Genomic DNA, 19,842 nt, shown 5'->3' on the forward strand with positions numbered 1-19,842 from the left:
CTTGATATTTATAGATTCGAATGTTTGTCGGTGAAATATTACGGCTTAAAATCTGTTGCTGTACAGAGTGGCAAATGAATACAGGTCGATCCATTCTCACGATGTACCGATACTCTTACAATGAATTAATATCGTAACCTTTCGATCGAAATACGCGCGCTGCAATGATAAATAGCTCGTGTTGTAAAAATTCGTTGTGACACAATGTTGTATAACAAACGCGGTGTATTTGCTTAACTACGTTACGAATGTGTTTTCAATGTATCTGTGTTCTAATATTTGAGCTATCTGTACCTCGATTACCACTAATTGTTATTTATTTTCTATATAACATAATTTTAATACGGTGTTCGTCTTAAAACTCGGTTTTAAACTTGTTTAAAAGTTTTAAAATTCCCAAGGAAGACTTTATTTTAGATTCGACTAGTTCTCTTAGGGGATTGAGAGATTATTGGTCAGACTCAAACGGGTTGTTCAGTGAATTCCAGTTCATAATATTCTCCACCGAACTAATTCCTTCGTACGGATTCGTAATCCTTGTTTAATTTGCGCAACAACAAAGTAGAACATTCAGAAATGAAACAAAGTTAGAGATAATGGTCAGATAACGTAGGATACATTTTCAAAAGGGATGTTTACAGTGGCCTACAAGCAACGATCTCGTGTTACTTTAATAATAACCAAACGTTGTTACTTTTTGCTCTCTCGGTTTAGAAATGAAAGGAGTCTTTGTCTCTTTATCCCACTGGGCGGTGTTATCAATGACCTTTTCGAAAGCAGTGTACGAAAATCTATAAATAACTGAACGTTTGAATACCCCCGTTGAAAATGTTGCCCGGCTGCCTACGTCAGCGCTGAAATCGATTTTGGCTTCGGGGATTTAACATGGCAAGGCCAGACCACTGCAGGAGACCACTGTCCATCAGTGATCAGATTTAACGATAATGCCAGATAATTAGATTCTACCTCTAATACCCGTTACCAATCAAGGAATTATCAGCGGCTGGTAATTACTAGCCAAAATTATCTATTCGCTACGAATATCTTCGTCTCTGCCAGGCTCTTATCGTGCACGTGCAAAACGTCCTCCATCTTCGAAGCAACAATTAATTAATTCCAAACGATTCCGTCGATCCTCGACTCGAGGCGTATTTCGTTCAGCGACAGAATATTTCTTTCGCCAGAAACATTCCGGAATAAATTTCCGGAGAATTAAAAACTATTCGACACGTTTTTCTTTTCCAAACAACGAAGCATTCGACCGCGAATTCCATCGAATAATTTCTCGAAAAGTTCTTTCGGTTTTTTAATTAGAACGAGCAACACGTAAGTATTTTTTTTTCGACGCGAGAGTTATTTTATTTTACAAACTTCGATCGCGTTGGCGGAAATTTTATCGACGTGTCTAGTCGCAGTTCGCAATGGATTTATGTTAATAATTTGCTAAAAATAATTGCATTTTGAAACGTCATGGATTACTAACTGGCTGACTAAACCTCTATAAATCTCTATTGAACCAAAATTTTATTTTTTAACGTTTGACGTAGTACTTATTTTTTATGATTCCTTTTCAACTCTGATTTTGCTTACCGCCATAGGGTTAGGTTGCAATGTATTGATATTAAGAGCAACGTCGTCAAATTTTATCGCGTGAATCGTTGAGAATATTCCCGAAGCTCGGGGCCATCCGCATCCACGGAGAAAGAAAGATTAGGCTCGTTGATGTTAGCTATTTCGTCGAGGTTACCTCTGACGCGGGAATTTACGAACAAAGTTCTGCGACGAATGAGGTTCCTGCGAAGAACGCGGCGGAACCACGACAATTATTTCCCATGCGTACTTTATTCTGACCACGGTACAGGGATCAGACCGGGGGGAGGAGGCGGGGGGATACGCATTCCGGTGGTTCCAACATTTTTGCAGGTCGCGGCTTAATGCGGCAGAACTAGTGAAAAATTGTTGCGCATACCGCAGCGTGGACGATGTTTTGCATAGCTTGTAAAGTGCCCGAAGAGCCGGATAATTAAGACCAGCACGGCCTGCAACAGAAAAGCGGTCCTTTACGACTTTCGCGGTGTCTGTTGGCCTTTTTGCCGGGCCCTCTTTCCTTTAATTAAAGCCTCACTTTTCTTTAGCGAACGACCTAATGACGCGTGACGCTCGATGGTGGACAAAGACGACTACCGGCCAGAGGAGGGGGAAATAATTGTGACACCAGCCGGAGTTATTATTATTACCAGACAGGTGGCCGTAATTAGATCAGAAATGTAAAGTCCCCATTGAATATTCGGTTTCTCGTTGTGCTTTATTCCTCGAATTTCTGTACGTTTGTGCAATAGAGACAGCGACACGAAGAGACAGTATTTTTTTAGCTGAGAATTCCATCCCCATTATGCTCAGGTATCTTTTCTGAGTTATCGAGGTGTACTATTTTGTTTGCATTCTGAATTCTGAAGCAGTTAATATGATATTTGTTTAACTCGTACTATCACTATACAGTTGGAAGAGAATATAGTTTGTCATATACCCATAACACATTGTGTATGCTAACCTTATTCATTTTATTTATATACAAATACAATCGATTTAATAGTTGAACATACACTAGCGTTTGAAAATCTCGAGAGACCTAAATAACTGTTTTTGGATGAATTCTAGTATTTTACTCTTCTTCTGTTACCTAATACAATTGTGGCAGCTTGCTACTGTACGAAGAAATGAACAACACCCCTGGGAAAAATTTTAATGGGGGATTCTAGAGGCCAAAATAAGACGAAAATCAAGAATACCAATTTGTTGATAAAGGCTTCGTTCAACAGTTATTAACGTTTAAAGTTCCGACTGTATTGAATTTTTTTCTCGAAAATGCGCAAGATTTCGGGGGTATGTTTATTCACCAAAAATGATTGTAATTGACCCCTGCAACCGAAAATAATTTTTCCAAAACGATTTGAAATTTTTTTTTTTCCGTCGAAAAATTTTACACCTTCTCGAATTTTTTTCTAGAAAGTGGGTAGGATTTTGGGGTATATCTATTCACCAAAAATGATTGTAATTGACCCCCGCAACCGACAATAATTTTTTCAGAATTAATTAAAAATTTTTTTTTTCGTCGAAAAATTTAGGCACTAACCCCCTGTCGATTTTCTTTAAAAATTTGTTTTTCATTTTTAGTAATTTTGTTTGACGCCCTACAGAAAAGTTGTCTAATACTTTTTTGTAGGTACCCATGGGCTCTACTTCAGAAAAAAGTTTCAATGAAATATATTCACAATTATAGGAGTTATGGCTGTTTGAAAATTGGAGCATTTTTATGGGGTTTTTCTCATTTTGCGGGGTCAAGGACCAACTTTTCGAATATTTTTGCGATTTGTACATATTGCCCATCAAAATACGCGTAGTTTGCTTTTTTAAACATTAAAATCGTCCAATCCGTTCAGAAGTTATGATGTTTTAAAAATTCGCATGAAAATTCAGTGAAACATATCTACGCTATGGTCAGACATGAAATTTTCGGTAATGAATTTTTTTCTCGAAAGTGGTTAGGATTTCGAGGGTATCTCTATTGACCAAAAATTATTATAATTGGTCCCTGCAATCAAAAATAATTTTTTTAGAACGATTTGAAATTTTTTAATTTTTTCGAAAAATTTCACACCTTCTCGAATTTTTTTCTCGAAACTGAGTAGGATTTCGGGGGTATGTCTGTTGACCAAAAATGCTTGCAATTGACCCCTGCAACTAAAAATAATTTTTCCAAGACGATTCGAAAATCTTTTTTTTTCACCCAAAACTTTCAGCACGTACTCGAATTTTTTTCTCGAAAGTGGGTAGGATTTCGAAAGTATGTCTACTGACCAAAAATGCTTGCAATTGACCCCTGCAACTAAAAATAATTTTTCCAGAACGATTTAAAATTTTTGAATTTAATTGGTAATAACTTTTTAACGAAGCCTCCATCAACAAATTGGTATTCTTGATTTTCGTCTTATTTTGGCCTCTAGAATCTCCCATTAAAATTTTTGCCAGGAGTGTCCGAACACCCTCTATATAAACATGAGTGAACGGTCGAGCACTTGTGAGAAAGTTAAGAGCGTAGCCCTCTGGCTGCTAGTTATTTGGCAAACGAATAATCAATCGTCTCACGGTTCACAAAAATTCTGAAAATCCCCGTCGCCTGTGTTTCAACAACGATAAAACAATATCACGCATATTTTTAAGGTACCCATTACATTATACAAATTTAAAATACCTACAGTCCTCTTTAAAAGAAGCTCATCAGTCGTTTCATTACGAATTGTTGCTTCGAAAAGGAGAGTGAAGAATTACCATATATTCCAACCCTGGTATGGATTCGCGAAACCGTTTGGCAAACCTGTCGAACCCGGGTTCCGTTGAAGTCGCGCTCCCAAACCTCGAGGCCTGCGTAGAGTCGCGCAAACATAACGCCTCCCCGATCGTTGATTTAACGTGTGTACGCGTAACTCGCGGCGCTGAAGGTGTCAGCCGCAACCGGGAAATCCACGAGCGTCGGGATGCGTTTGTAATTCCATTTACCGCGTAAGTGGATGCTGCAACGCGCAGACGGCATGCTTAATAAAGTGTACTTAACCGAGTCGGTGGTGGTGCGCGACCTCGTCACGATCGTATTCGCCTTTCGTGCACCCCCCCAGGCCGCGGAGTTTCGCCCTTATTCCCGAACCAGCCGCCTCTGGGAACGCGTAGCGTCACGACGACGACGACGACGACGACTGCGACGACGAGTGTGCATAATTGCATCGCGCTATCGCGGCGGTGCCGCACGTGCGATCCTCTGTGCACGTGGCACTGCGCTATTCTAACAGTCCTCCTGAGAGAGTTTCGCATTAATGCGACGATTTCAGGAATACTTTAGCGTGTGATCTCGCGCGAACACTTGCTTCCCCCGATTCCAGCGTCGTTCGTCGAACGGCATCAAACGTTGTGGCATCGGGTGTACCTTTTTGCAAACAACCCGAGTCGATCGTAACATTCTGCTTGGGAGAAAATTATTTCTTACGAATATCTTGCGTGACTCGTGGGAATTTTTCTGTGCGTCAAACAGTACATATAAAACGAATAAAAAGAAATTTTGAAGTATTTTATTTTTTAAAGATAAAGTATCAAATTTAAAAAATGTTACACCAGGTTAGTTGCAACGCAGACTTATCTTGAAAATGCTATATGGTTCGTGGGAATTTTTCTGTGCGTCGAACAGTACATATAAAACGAATAGAAAGGAATTTTGAAATATTTCAATAAAATCCATTGAAATACCGTGAACATATTTTTTAATATCATAGGAATCGTTAAGAGTTATTTTTTAAAGATACGGTATGAAATTTTGGTCGTAACGAGGCAGGCTTATCTTGGAAGAAATCGAATTATTTATTAAACTGGGTTACAATATGAAATGCAAACAAGGATAATAAAATTACGGAATCACAAACCTACTAAACTATAAAATTACAGAAGTACGGACCCACCGAAGTACAGAATTCCAGTCTTATAGAATGGCGGAATCGCAGAACCGTAAAATCGTTGAATCATAGAATCGCTGAAGCGTAGGATTATAGAATCGCAGGATTATGGAAGTATAGAATTACAGAATCGCGGACAGTATCGAGAACTTGTGAATTGTAAATATTGTAACAGCTTCGATTACACATGCTGGAAGTCTAAAACGTTTGAAATTTATTTTAAACTTTAAAGTAATTGAAGCGTTTCAACTACCAAACCTTTGACCTTACATAAGGTGAATTGCAAGTAACAGATCGCCTAAATATCTTTATTATCATAGAAGATATTTTATTAAACTGTAGTTTATTTGTTACACAGTAACTTACATAAGAAATCTAAATATCTTCCTTTCCCAAAAGTTTCAACATCGAAAATCATGCAGAATAAAAAGTCACAGAAATTAATATACTGGTGATATTTCAAAGTCGTATTTAGCCATAAATTTAACGATTATTTTTGTACGTATCATTGAGAATAGTAACCGAACACTCTATTCGCATTGCAAGTGATTCAGTATTCTTCGTTAATTATTTTCGACGTTTCAAAGCCATAAGTATACGTTGAGCAGCGCAAGAGAAAATTAATATGATTTTCATTTACTGTGAAAGCCAGCGAAGTTTAGCACGAGCCCTTCTGTGGGCTGGAATCATATTGGAAGATATTGCGGAATATAATTATTACGATACGAGTTTCAATTACACTGCCGGAAATAGAATATTCACGTGAGTCGTTTATTATCAAATTTCAATATTGCGTCTATTCCGATGGCAGACATTATGGAAACTTCCTGCAACTTTATCAAGCATTAATGAAATGTGAATATCTTAAAATTGTATAGAATTTATATAGGGTTGTCCAAATTGGACGTCACATCTTTAAATTGAAATAAAACACAAACTATTTGAGATATTTTAGGTTTCTTTATTTTAATATAAAGTCCACTTCGTAACATTAATCGTGAAACACAATGTCATTAAAATGACTCCCTCGACTTTTATTCACGAGCTCGATTCGTTTTACCCAATTTTCTATTACACTATTACATAATTGGGGTTCTATTTCATTAATAGCAGCTATAATTTTGTTTTTTTAGCTCGTCAATCATTTGTGGTTTATAGAACAAAGAATTTGTTATATTTTTTTCTCACTTTACGCGTTAAAATACGCATCGTTTGCCTTTTGAAAAATTAAAATGCTCAAATCCGTTCAGAAGTTATGTTTTAAACATATGTATGAAATTTCAGTGGAACGTATCAATGGATGGTCAGACATTTTCGGTAAAGAATTTTTTTCTCGAAAGTACGTAGGATTTCGGTAGTATATCTATTGACCAAAAATGATTATAATTGACCCCTGCAACTAAAAATAATTTTTTCAGAACGATCTGAAATTTTTTAATTTCATCGAAAATTTTAACACCTACTCGAATTTTTTTCTCGAAAGTGAGCAGAATTTCGGGGGTATGTGTATTCACAAAAAATAATTGTAATGGACCCCCGCAACTAAACATAATTTTTTTAGGACGATTTGAAATATTTTTTTTTCGCTGAAAAATTTAGGCACCTACCCCCTGTCGATTTTTCTTAAAAATTCGTTTTTTATTTTTAGTCATTTTGTTTGACGCTCTATAGAAAAATTGTCTAATACTTTTTTGTAGGTACCCATGAGCTCTACTTCAGAAAAAAGTTTCATTGAAATATATTCACAATTGTAGGAGTTATGGCTGTTTGAAAATTGGACCATTTTTATGGGGTTTTTCTCATTTTGCGGGGTCAACGACCAACTTTTCGAATATTTTTGCGATTTGTACATATTCTTCATCAAAATACGCGTAGTTTGTTTTTTTAAACATTAAAATCGTCCAATCCGTTCAGAAGTTATGACGTTTTAAAGATACGCACGAAATTTCGGGGTAACATTTCTGACCAGAAATGATATTTTTGGTGAGGAATTTTTTTCTCGAAAATGGTTAGGATTTTGAGGGTATGTCTATTGACCAAAAATGATTATGATTGACCCCTACAACTAAAAATAATTTTTTTAGAATGATCTGAAATTTTTTAATTTCACCGAAAAATTTCTCCACCTATTCTAATTTTTTTCTCGAAAACGCGTAGAAATTCGAAGATATATGTATTAACCAAAGATGATTGTAATTGACTCCTGCAACTGCAAATAATTTTTTTAGAACGATCTGAAATATTTTTTTTCGTCGAAAAATTTGGGCACCTACCCCCTGTCGATTTTTCTCAAAAATTCGTTTGTGATTTTTAATAAATTTCTTTGACACTATATAGAAACATTGTTTAATACTTTTTCATGCCCATGAGCATTTATAAATAAATTTCAGTGAAATACATTCACTATTCTAGGAGAGCATTAGAATCAGCTACTTCTTCCTCGAATCCCCAAAAGCGCCATAACTCGTTCAAAATACCTATTCATTAGTATGTGTAAGTGGCGGGGCAGTCAGATTAGGCCACGAAAGTGCATAAGGTGCAAGGTGTATTCGTACACCACGTCAGTGGTACAGTGACGATCCAAGCGCCGATATTCCAGCCGCGCACAGTACACGGTCGAAACGATCGAGTTTTTCGAATAGCCATCCTTGGAGAGCGAATGGCGTCTCGTCGCGGCCGAAACTTTCCTCCCTTGAAATAAAAGATTCCTCGTCGAAGCTGGCCTTAAGTACACGCGGCTTTTCCGCTTCCCTCGGTTCGTCCCGGTGAAACTTTTTTCGTCGAGCTTCCGGAAGTCGACGGCGCAACGACGAGGTAAACAAGTCGCTTTTCATCAGCTTCGACGGACGGGGAGGGGTCGGAAGGGGCAGGGGCAGGGGGAGGGGGCGTATTTACCGGAAGTCCGTATACTCGTCTCAGCGGCGCAAACATCGGCGGAAGATAAATGTGTATCTACACGGAACTTTAATAATTTTGTCCCCGGGCGTATCCCCGTCGGCGTCGTCCGCGACGTCTCTCTGTCGCGACGTCAAACAGCGCCCGTCGTCGAATTCGCCTTTAACGGATTCCTCTATCCGCGGGCACAGTCGCGATCCCGTCCCGCCGCAATTTAATAAATCAACGGGTCTGTCTTTGATGCGACGCATACCGGGCGAATTTGATAAACGAGCGCCGCGCCTCGCGAGTTACTCGACCGACCGGAGTCGCCTATTCGGTCTCGTCACCGCGGAATTTTCACCATCGCGAACCCACCTCCAACCCCCCCCTCGTTCGTCCAGGATCGAATTATATTTCGTTTCGAACTCCGGCGAACGTCGAAAGTTTCGCGAATTCGCGATTGATTTCGATCGACGCGGTACACCTCGTTAGTCGTAGGAACCAACGAGGAATGTAAGGACTGTTGCAACGTAAACTCGATCATGGTAACGGGGTTATGCAACGACTGTGATTTTTAAAGTGAGCATCAACCTTGGCGATCGATCGTAGATGCGTGGGGGGAAAGAGTGATTTGAGAAACAGTGTCGTTTAAATGGTGAGATGTTAATTTTAATTTATATTAACTCTTTGCACTAGTATATCGCCATACAGTCGCCTTCCTACATTTTATTATTATATTTATGGTTACATTCGTATTTCATTCTAGGGACCCTTGATACAATGTTTTCTTTTAGTTTCTGCTTAAATGTATATGTATATACAGAATAGAATAGATAAATAAAAGATAAAAGATTTTTCCTCTTTTTTCCTGGCTAAATTGACAAAGAAAAGTAAAAGATTGTAATACGAGATTGTGTTTTCGAGGGGAATATTGGAACTACATTTCGTATATTCATAAAGGATGGTAATAAAAAATATACTGAAGCCTCTTCCAATTTAGAAGTTAGTTTTATTTATTTTTTAAATATTTTGAAAAACCAGAATTTACATACACGTATTATATAGATTTTCACTGTTCAAGAGGGGGTGAGATGCAGATTAAATTTGTGCATTTCTCTAATTTTCTCTACTGAACCGACAAGTTAAAATGTTTTCATTTTGATTGCATATGAAAAAAAATTCCGAGTTGATCGGTAGCCTGCTCAAATACGAATACGAGCGCAAAGGGTTAACAATCTCTTGCCAAGGTAAATATAATGGACTATTACTCCGCGAAATTTCAATAATATGCCTCTCTTGTCTCTGAACAACTTCTCATCTTTTCGAATCATAAAACGTCAAATACTCGAGGACTCTTCTTGAGCCAAGTATATTTAATTGAAGTCCATTTTCTCTTGGGTCTTTCTTTGTGAACGGTTTCTATTGTTTGCTTGACTGTTCCAGGGTCGAGATCCGGGGACTAACCTTAGCGAGTAGTCCTCCAAAGTGGATAGAATGCCAAGGACAATGCTTAAAATTAACCTTCGAGCATCTGACTCCGGGTTATTCCGATTCCCTGATGTCATTCAAATTTGGTCCTTGTTTTATATCTTCTTTCTGTTAGCATACACTCTTTAGAAACGTGTTTCAAAAAATTAAACAAATCCAATTACAGCGTTATTCTATATAAATTAATCGATTGAATTTGATAGGACTTTTTTAATCTAATGTTTCAACTTTCTGCAGAAATCTCTCTTCAGAAAAGTAAATTGATTACTTATGGTTGGATGTTCGTTGATGTGTATCCTTCATCACAATCTATAGAATACTTTATTTTCTCAAAGAGAAAGTTTACTTGCTACTCGAAACAGATAATTATTTATTCCTCTATCTAATATTAACATTTCCAAATTTGTAACTTGTACATTACAACGAAGCTTCCAAAGTTCCGGGTACTGTAACGTACAGCAACTGTAATTATTTCAATTAATGTATATCGACGAAACGAGTTTCAGAGTACCAATTATAACCCACATCACCGTTGAAATTTTGAAGAGACTAAAGTTTCGGATCATCCTACGCTTCGTTATAAATACGTATCCAAGATAACAACGCTGCTAGATGTAACATAATAGCAATACAGAGTATACGGGATTACACGAGATAGGATTACACTCTATTTGCGTGCATGGAAAGCACAACAAAGAATATTAATTACTTATTAAACGTGGAAGGATTATTTTCTGTGGGCACAGAATTACTATAAATACACCGTTACTATAATGGAATCGATATTCCCAAGAAAACTGGGCTAAACATTTCATCGAACACAAAGACTCGTACAACTGCATTGATAACTCTTGTCAATAATTTGCTTTTGTCTCGAACTATCCTCCCAATTCCAGTTCTTGCTAAGTGACCGTCCCTTTGACGTGTCAACGCGCCGCAACAAACGAGGTTTGCACGCAATTATCGAGGTTCCGTTGTTATTGTTGCAACCCAATAACGATTTGCTTAAGCCAACGATTGCAGCTATTCGAGCTCTAAGACTCTCGATTTTCGTGAAGTATATTAATTACTTATTGCAATACAAATGGTACAAACCAATCTTCGAACCTTCTCAAAGTGTCGAAAACAGTGGTTTGAAAATTTTCGATCAGAAAAAGCTTACAAGGTAAAAAGCAGTGAAAATTATCGAACGATTTTAAAATGCCAACGAATACTTTTCCCTGCGATAATTTAGAAACGACAGGATTATCGAAATGAAAAATGTGCCAGAAAATGGCGCGATCCGCATTTATCGTCGTACATAATTTGCAACGATAATCGAGTTAAAATGTATGGCGCGAATCTCGCGATATTTCTTCGCGTCCCAGTCGCAATATCGCCGAGTCGCGCGGCGGTATGAATATTAAACGGTTTTTGAACTGTCGTATAATTGGTGCGTCCTCTGTGGGCTGTTAAGTGTACCGCGCGGCCACGAAATCGTGTGTTTGTCTAGTAGAATTAGCGATGCAATTATGCATAGTAGCCCCGAGGAGTGACGGTTCGCTTTCTGAGACGCAGAGAGCCATCGGTTTCCCCCCCCCCCCCGAAGGGACGCGAACGAAATACAATCCGACTAAACAACGTCAGCCGATCGCAAATATACCGCCGTCGACGCGGTCGAACAGTGTTACCAATTAACCGCTCCCCCAGCGACGAACGCGAACAGTTCATTAAAATGCATCGTACGGTCGCATTAAACTTTTAACGGCGCGATAAAATGATCGGGAAGGGCTGGAAAAACGCGTATTTTCCATTCACGTTCTAAATTACTCGCATTTAACGGAAACGTGCCGCGCGGCACCCCTTTTATTCGGTTGATTTATCGATATCGAAAAACGTGTAAACATCGACCCCTCGACAAATGATTTGGAAAAATACGACCGTCGACAAGGACGCGCCATTACGCAGATTTTTCTATGTAAGAAGTCCAATCTTTCAAATAATTTGCACAGTGGTCAGACACTCTGTGAAGGTATAGGAACCAGATTTTTGTTAAATCGAGTTATTTGGATGAAAGTTGTTAGCTTGAAAATGTACAACAGTGTCGCAATGAATGTTATATAGAGTCGTATAAAGTATCCTCTAGTACAAATGGGAGATTCGATGTACGCTAAAACGAGCTATCTGTATTCGATATAAATGGAGAGAAATTTAGATGCACCGTTTGTTACGATCTCCGTTTGCACGATGACGGTACTTTAATTCCGAGTAAAAAATATTCTCGAGAGTGGATTTTCGGTGTTTGCTAGGTACGTTATCCTAGGATATTATCCTGTTTGTGTTCGAAATAAATTTGTGAATATAAAAAAAGAAAACCGGGAAAGAAACGCGAAAAAGTGAAACGGACAAAGTATCGTCGAAGTAAGTTCTCGCCAAAAACGTTCGCCGTCGGTATTACATTGACGTTGATGAAGTGAAACTTTTCTGTCTACTACCGCGTCACTTTATTTCCGGACGGTAGCCAGAAGTTCAGCACTTCGAGGAAAAAGAATAACAGAAGAGGTCCCGTGTACTCCGGCCAGTTTGCCCACTATAAAATTTTCCTTTTTATCAGGGCTTCGGTAAACTCGGCTTCTTTCGCGAAACTCAAACAGCCACCCGACGCTTCGGTAGCTTTGGATCGCGTAAATAAAATTCTAATTCCATTTACGCCAATAGAGCTCGGTTACCGTATGTTTTTCCAGCGGAAATATTTAAAATTACACGAGTCGTAACGAAGGTCCCGATGCTATCTGAAAACAGCTCGTGAAAAAGCGAGCGAAAAATATACGGCAAAGTTTTCATTTCAAACGAAAATCGAACGATTTTTAAAGCCGCCATTGCTGTGTACTTGTACGCATCGTATTATTTATAATTGTAGAATTAATCGGTTTTAAATTTTATTTTTTTTGATTCGTCTTTGTCGAATTTCTTCTCGTAACACGATACTCGCAGAGTCTCGTGGAAAATGAAGCTCCTACTGCCTCCTCAATTTAACAATTAACCTTTATCATCGTCCTCTTCAATTATATTCCTTTGCTCGTTTCATTTCGAGTCCCGGTAGTCTCGAATCCTTCTTCCGGATGCGAAAAGAACGTCTACGCGAATAGCTGAAGACGTATTCGTCTTCCCGCGCAACCAGGGACGAGGGTGGCGTAATAATTAAATCTTAAACGAGGCAATTTCTCGTTCGGGGCCCGCGCTGCGCGAAAGTAAAGCACGACGAGCCTCCTAGGACTCGGGAACCAACAACAGGGCTCCTGAAACAATCATTAATTAGATACGCCATGAAACAAGGATGAAAGAGGAAGCTGGGCCAGATACGGAGAAAGATGGTAGCAGGTGTTGCTTTAGACGGTAACAACGATTCAACGGCGAAGCAGGAGGGTTTTGAGAGGGAGGGGGACGAGGAACGTATCTCCTTGAACGTTGAAAGTAAATCGTGGAGGAGCACCGGTCGCTCCTTGGCCGGAAATGAGCCTTGCCGAGCACAATCTCCGGTCAGGGAGGGTCTCTCCATTTTGTTCTTTGTGATGTGTTCGCCATAATTGAAAATGTCCATACGGGCTCGGGGGACTTTGCTCCGCGCTTTCCATCCTTCGTGCAAACTCTGTCGTTCCGGCGACCCTTTTCAGCCGAATCGCGTTATTATCGCCGAAGAAAACAATGCTGTTGCGAGGGAAACCGTACAGATCGTCGTTACGCGTAGATCTGCGCCGGAGGTGCGCGGAATTAAACCTTACGTTATCGACGTTGAAACTAAAAGAGAAATTAAAATGTATTTCAAATAATTTTTTTGAGTGATCGATGCATGGAATATTTATATTCTCGTACAGAGTACATTCACACGATATCGAATTTGTTCAAAATTATTTTAAAATAATAACAACACAGGGGGCACAAAGTACTCGGTATTTCCAGAGTGCTCGAAGGTAAAAAATTAACGACAAAACGGCGTGACGAACGTGGATTCTTGCAAGTTCGAAACGAGTTTGACGTTTTCATCTATAAATCACGCGTCCCGTAGCGATGCACAGCGACGAGCAGAGGAGTCGTCTCTCGATCATTTCTTCGTCGAGGCCTCGATCGATGTTGACGACGGGCCAATCGGCCATTAAGTGTATCCTGTATCGAGCGCAAAAAGAGACACGGCGGGCGATCAATCTTCCATAAGTCGGGGAGGGGGGGCGATGAAACTCGCTTCCTTCCTAGCGGACGATCGAACGAAGAAACCGGCGCGCGTGTGAGGGCTTCTGGGCGAAATCTCGCAAGGCGTCGTAAAAAGTCGTCGATCGAGGATCGCCGAAGCCTCGGATCGGTGTAGGTAATGGTTTCATCCCCGTTGGACGTAACAGGAAAACGAGTTTCTTCCGCGAGCCCGTGGTTCTCTCGTCGGGACGTGTCTCGATTTATCAGGATGTTCGATTTGTCGTAGACCGGTAGCGAAGCGTGACGAAAAGCAAACGACCTTGCACCTCACCGGGTCTATCCTTTGGTTTCAGGTAGCAGCGAGGAGTCGAGACCTGGTGGAGGAGATCCTGGAAAGTTGGGCGTGAAGAAACCAAGACCGAAGGCTTCGTCGCCCAACAGACAGGGACCACAGCAATGCCAGGTTAGAATGTTATCCAACGTATCCATCTTTCCGTTCGAATCGTTTTAATCTTGCCACAAAGTGCAGTACCTGCATAGGGTGCATAGTATTGTGCATTCGCGAGAAGACGGCTAGCGAAAGGAACGCGGGTCTCTATTGGTCGAGACGACACGAAGTGGGGGACGGAGGCGGGGCAAGTGAAGTACACTCCCCCTTCTCGCCAACTTCTCGCGTACGCACAGTACATAGTCGATATTTAAACGTAAAATATAACTAGAAAAATTTGTCGCTCGTGGACAGTGTCTAAAATAATTTAAAAACTCTTAATCCTTGGCGTGATGATAAATAATTCACCAGCTTACTTACTTGGAAGCAGCGTTTGTTATTCGGTTAACCGTCGCGGCAAAATCACTCTCTATTGAATTGGAGTTGACTCGATGCCACGAAGTTAAAACTGTGTTCATTGTTCGCTTTCAATGTCTACGGCACGAAGGTCCATTGTCGTCGGTCCTTTCAAACGGTGCTCGCGTATAGCCGAGAGATAAGAAAGCCCAGGCCTCGAAACACGCTTTAATGTCAGAGTTCAATCAGCGCTCGGTCCGAGCCACGTCCCCGATGACGTTCGTTTGACAAATTGTATTAACTCGTCGCTCGTCCCGCCACAAAGAGAGTTTTCAGTGCAATCGCGGAGAACGGAGAAACAGTTCATTAGGGACCCTCGGACGATCAAGTTAGATCCGATCGATGTAACCGGCGGAGTGTGCTTGGAAACCACAAGTCCACAAAATTTACACCAGCTTACCGAACTCGCGGCTCTCCCGTACTCTCGTTTCACGTTTTTCCCCCCCGATTGTTGTCCTTTGGCGACTCCGTCTTCGTCGTTCTTGTTACGTCCGCCATACCGCTTTTGTTCGACCGTCTTCCGTCGTTCTTTCGATGTTCACTTTTTACTCCGCTGTCGTTATATTTTTCTCGCTTCGCTTCTGTCTTTGTATTTACAGTCTGTCACACGTGTCACGCGGAGGGAATTGTTAAGATTCGATGTGAATTTCTATTCAGCGAGGCTCGTTTTTAAATCGTTAACAAAGTGGAATTTTTTTCGTAGAAAACTCTAACGAAAGCAATTATTTTACTATCGTAAGGGATCCTGAATACCTTTTGATTCAAGCAGAAAAGATTCGAACAAAGAGGGGAAAAATTGTCTCGTTCCTTCGACCATTTGGAGGACGATAAATTATTGGTAATTCGTTATTCGTTGCGATTCTCTGGCCCGTTCTCTTTTTTGCATTCATTCATCGACCGCGTAATATAATTATGGCATTTCGTGACCAAAGATTTATCTTCGTAATCGCCGTGCAATTGGGCCAAACGTTCAAGGACGTTTACTGGCGTATCCTTCGCTTCGTTAGTCGGTTTTGCTCCGATTCGAGACTGCCAATTGGCGATCAGAGTCGGGAGAAATATGTGAACGAGATTTCTCACCTATCGAGTTCTGCCTATTGTTCCTGACTTCGATCGATGAGGACGCGAATATTATTTGCTCCAGATGATACTGATTAATGGTCGACATCTTCTCTTCCACCCTTTCGGACCTGCGATTTTCTGTTGAGTTTTCAACAATAATAAACTGACACTGAACACTATATTTTAACATTCCTCTTAGACACATATCTAAAATAACAATTGTAACTAATTAATGAATTTCGAATGTTACTGTTATAAACACGAGGAGGATGCAATTAATTATATTTCAATTACAGAGTTACTATTCATACATAGTATTCATCGATCGTACAAATATTTCTTTGTAAGCATAACCATCGAGCAAGTACAATACCCTTCCTGCTCTGCTCGATGAAACTAAATTCGTTCGAATATAATTATGCTGTTGTAATCGTTACTAGCGTATCCCCTGGGTTTTCCGTATTATTAAAAGTTACGTAATTAGTTCAAAGCACACGACTTCGGAACAAATATCAGAATGATTATATTAGTCCAGTTTCAGTAAATTTGCATCGCGGTAAATTTCTCTGAACGTTAATAATTAAATTTTGTTTGCTGAGCGCGACGCGAATAACATCACCTATATAGTTTTCAAACGTAGCCAGGTCACTCAAAGCATTTAATTTTATCTCTTTGAAGTAAGAGATTCGCGGCAAACGTGTTCAAACGAGATTTCAGGATCACAGTAATTACATGGCGTTTTCTAGGCACAAATCATTTCTCGAGTTAATTGAACAAACTTCTGTTACGCGCGTTTCGTTACATATCATTGAACGTTTCTATTCGAGGATTTAAAGATTTCTTACCTATTTGGCTAGGATTACATCTCATAGAAGTTCCTTAATCTTACTTTCAAACGCTCTGTACATCTTTCTTCTTGAACATTTATTTTTACATTATTTTGTAAAATGACGCATCTTGAAGCATCAAAGCGATAGAACTTGCAGATTACAAAAATTTCAGAGTTTCGCATTTCATAGAAATTGTATACATTTTTTTAATAGTTCTTATCGCTCCTCAAAGAAAGTATGAATCCTTGAATCTGGATTAGAATTTTGGATGAATTGTTTGGAAGTTTTGTACGTGAAACGTCAGTTCTGAAAAACTGTTCCCTTGATTGGCAATTAAATTTAACTAGCATTTTTCTCGCAGACCATTGTTAATATTTGAAGTCTGCAAAATGTTGGGAAAATGTATTACACGATTGTGCACTCAGAAAATATCGAAACTTCGGTTAACGTATCGACAGTCGATGTTTTGAACATTTGCAAATGTAAAGGTTGTGTACACAGCACCGCGGTAAATTGAGACGTGGATTTATTTACGTAAAATAGTCAAATAAGCATCTCCGTTTTCCCGAAATTTTATGGTAAATATGGAAATAAACATGGTTTTATTTACGTAATTAATGTTTTCATGACTCATTCGCTATTAGTAAAGTCCAACTTCGTTTCGAGGGACTCCGGAATTGTTTTCTTTGACGACAATTAGATTCTTTGGATTATCGACGCACATAGGCGTGTCTTAAATTCACGCGTGACCCACATAGGGGGAAAATGGTGGCACGGCGAGGCCAAAGCGACGCTGCTGTGGACAGTGGGCTGTTTATGCAACCGTGCTTGCAACGGCGTAGTGGTCGACGACGTTCCGTAGGCGCGTGTACACACGTACGACCGTTGCACCAACATCGAAGGCAGTGTGTAACGCGAAAAGGCTATTGAATATTCAGATAGAGCGATCCTCGAGCGGCCACGAGGAACACGGCGCCTCGTAGAGCAACACACCAACGCAATATCTCTTCGTTCGGGTAACCAACCAACGCGTGGAGTAGCATCGACGATTATTTAAGACGCGTGATTTCTGTCTTCGCCAGTAACATTTAAGACGAGTTCATTCGATAATTTTCCCCCCATTTTTGTACACTTTTGAAAGTATCAAGCATAAATATTTAAAATATCTTTGATATCATAAATATTCAATAAGATACGGAGGAATCTAAATCACTAGAATATTTAACAATTATTATAAATTCTCACGCTGTCTCTGGTTAGACCGAAATGCAACTATCGAACAGTATTAATGTGGTCAAGAAATTATGTTGGGCCTGTGCTTCACTTAATAATAGGATACGATTTTCTATTGTTCTCTAATTACAAAGTGTAAACGTGAAAAATTTTGTATGTAAAATTGTCAAAGCACATTTCTTGCGAATGTAATGTTTCTGAGGGCGTATCGTAGCCGTTCAGGTCAAAGGTCACGCTTTCGAACCTCCTTCCACTCCTTCTAGGATAGAAACGAAGAGCCGCGAATTATGATCCGCCTTGTTACGTAATTAAATGACGGGCTGCCCGACTTGTTGACAAGCCCATCGATGTATCGAGTTAGCGACGAATTAAGCTCATCCTCCACGGCTCGATTATAGCTCAGATATCGGCAGGATCCGCGAAGGAGGGCAGCCTTCGAGAAGTGGCTTCCGGTCGTTGAGACGACGACCGTCCGTAATTTTACGGGAAATTAATAGTTACTCGTTACACAGGGATCATGAAAACTTCCCGAGTCGTTCGCTGCCCTTATTTATCCGTTAAATTATCGACCCTCCCGTCGAGTTCCTGATACTTTTAATCGACGAGATATTTCGTCCGCGCAGGCATATTTCGCTACCACGATACTCCTTTCCTCCTTTTCTCGACCTAACGTCTCATTGTGAAATTTTTACCACCCAATTATATTGTTCGAAAGAAAAAGATAATAAAACACTCCCTTTACTATCAGAAAGTGCACAAAATTCTTCGTATGTCGATACAAATGACTTCTATTCTTTGGGACCTATTACAAAATTTGATCCTTCTGAAAATTAGTTTACCATTCTGGTTACTCGTGATAGTGGATAAATTTTGCAATATAATTGTTTCCTCTGGAATAATATTCGTGACACTGACTCTGTCGATAGTTTAACCTATTTAAATATTCATCAGAGTATCGAGGGTGTTAAGAAACCAACGACGGTTCGTTATTGAAGATCTCCCAGTCATCTCGTAAGAACGTTACGATTGTGCAATTACCCGCGCATCGACGGGGAATCATATAAATTTTCGTCGCGCGATACCAACGTTTCCTTGCGTCCATTGTCGCAAGACAATGTAGCGGATCCCGCACAGGGAGTACACAGAGATCACAGGCAAGGAACGTTCAAGATAATTCGAGCGATTGCATCGATCCTTTCGAACGGTGGGAGGGGTGAGGTGTCGGTGGTCGATTCTCGATAATCTGAAAGCGAGGAACACAGAGCACAATGGTGGTAAACTGATTGAACCGAACGAAATCTGATGGCATTCCTTCTCCTGCCTCTCGCCAGTCTGCAAGACCCTCTTTCTGGTTTCGCCTCTTTTCTCCGGTTCTTCGCGTTGCACACACCTATGCACTTAGAACGACCGCCTCCCCCTACTGAATCCGATAATATCAGAGAAGGGTTTCGAGAGTCGTTGACCCCGTCTTGCGATTATTCTCTCGCGAATCGAGGATGCGGAATCGAAACTCTTCCAGGAACGTTCGTCGACGATCAACGGATAATCGCGCAGCGACGCGTGCTTTTAGCGACCATGGACGATCTTCGTTTCGAGTTATAGGACGTTAAAGCGCTCCGCGCGGACCGTGGAGGTCGTTAAGTTAATTAATTAGCCGGCTGGATACCGTTTGTATCGACGCTGGCTCGGTTCTGGAGATCGTCGAACATTTAAGATCAGCCCGAACGTGAGATGCCCAGCTCGGGGCTATCGATTGATCGATGGAACCGTAGATCCGAATTTATCGTCGGTGGTGTTTCAAACAGTTTGCGTTTTATAGAAGTTTAGTCGTGGTGGTAGTTAA

The 19,842-nt window shown here is 40.2% G+C and overlaps 1 protein-coding gene across 7 annotated transcripts in view; it reads left to right on the forward strand.

Annotated features, from left to right (window-relative positions):
• The window catches only part of LOC143349937 (uncharacterized), a 539,266-nt gene that overhangs the window by 367,004 nt on the left and 152,420 nt on the right, over window positions 1–19,842 (forward strand). For all 7 annotated transcript variants that reach the window (XM_076781601.1, XM_076781602.1, XM_076781607.1 and 4 more), the window contains one exon: window positions 14,384–14,493. In XM_076781601.1, coding sequence (XP_076637716.1) covers window positions 14,384–14,493 — 110 coding nt within the window. The remainder of the gene's footprint in view (window positions 1–14,383; window positions 14,494–19,842) is intronic.

The sequence above is a fragment of the Colletes latitarsis genome, chromosome 14 (assembly GCF_051014445.1).
Source record: "Colletes latitarsis isolate SP2378_abdomen chromosome 14, iyColLati1, whole genome shotgun sequence".
NCBI lineage: Eukaryota > Metazoa > Arthropoda > Insecta > Hymenoptera > Colletidae > Colletes > Colletes latitarsis.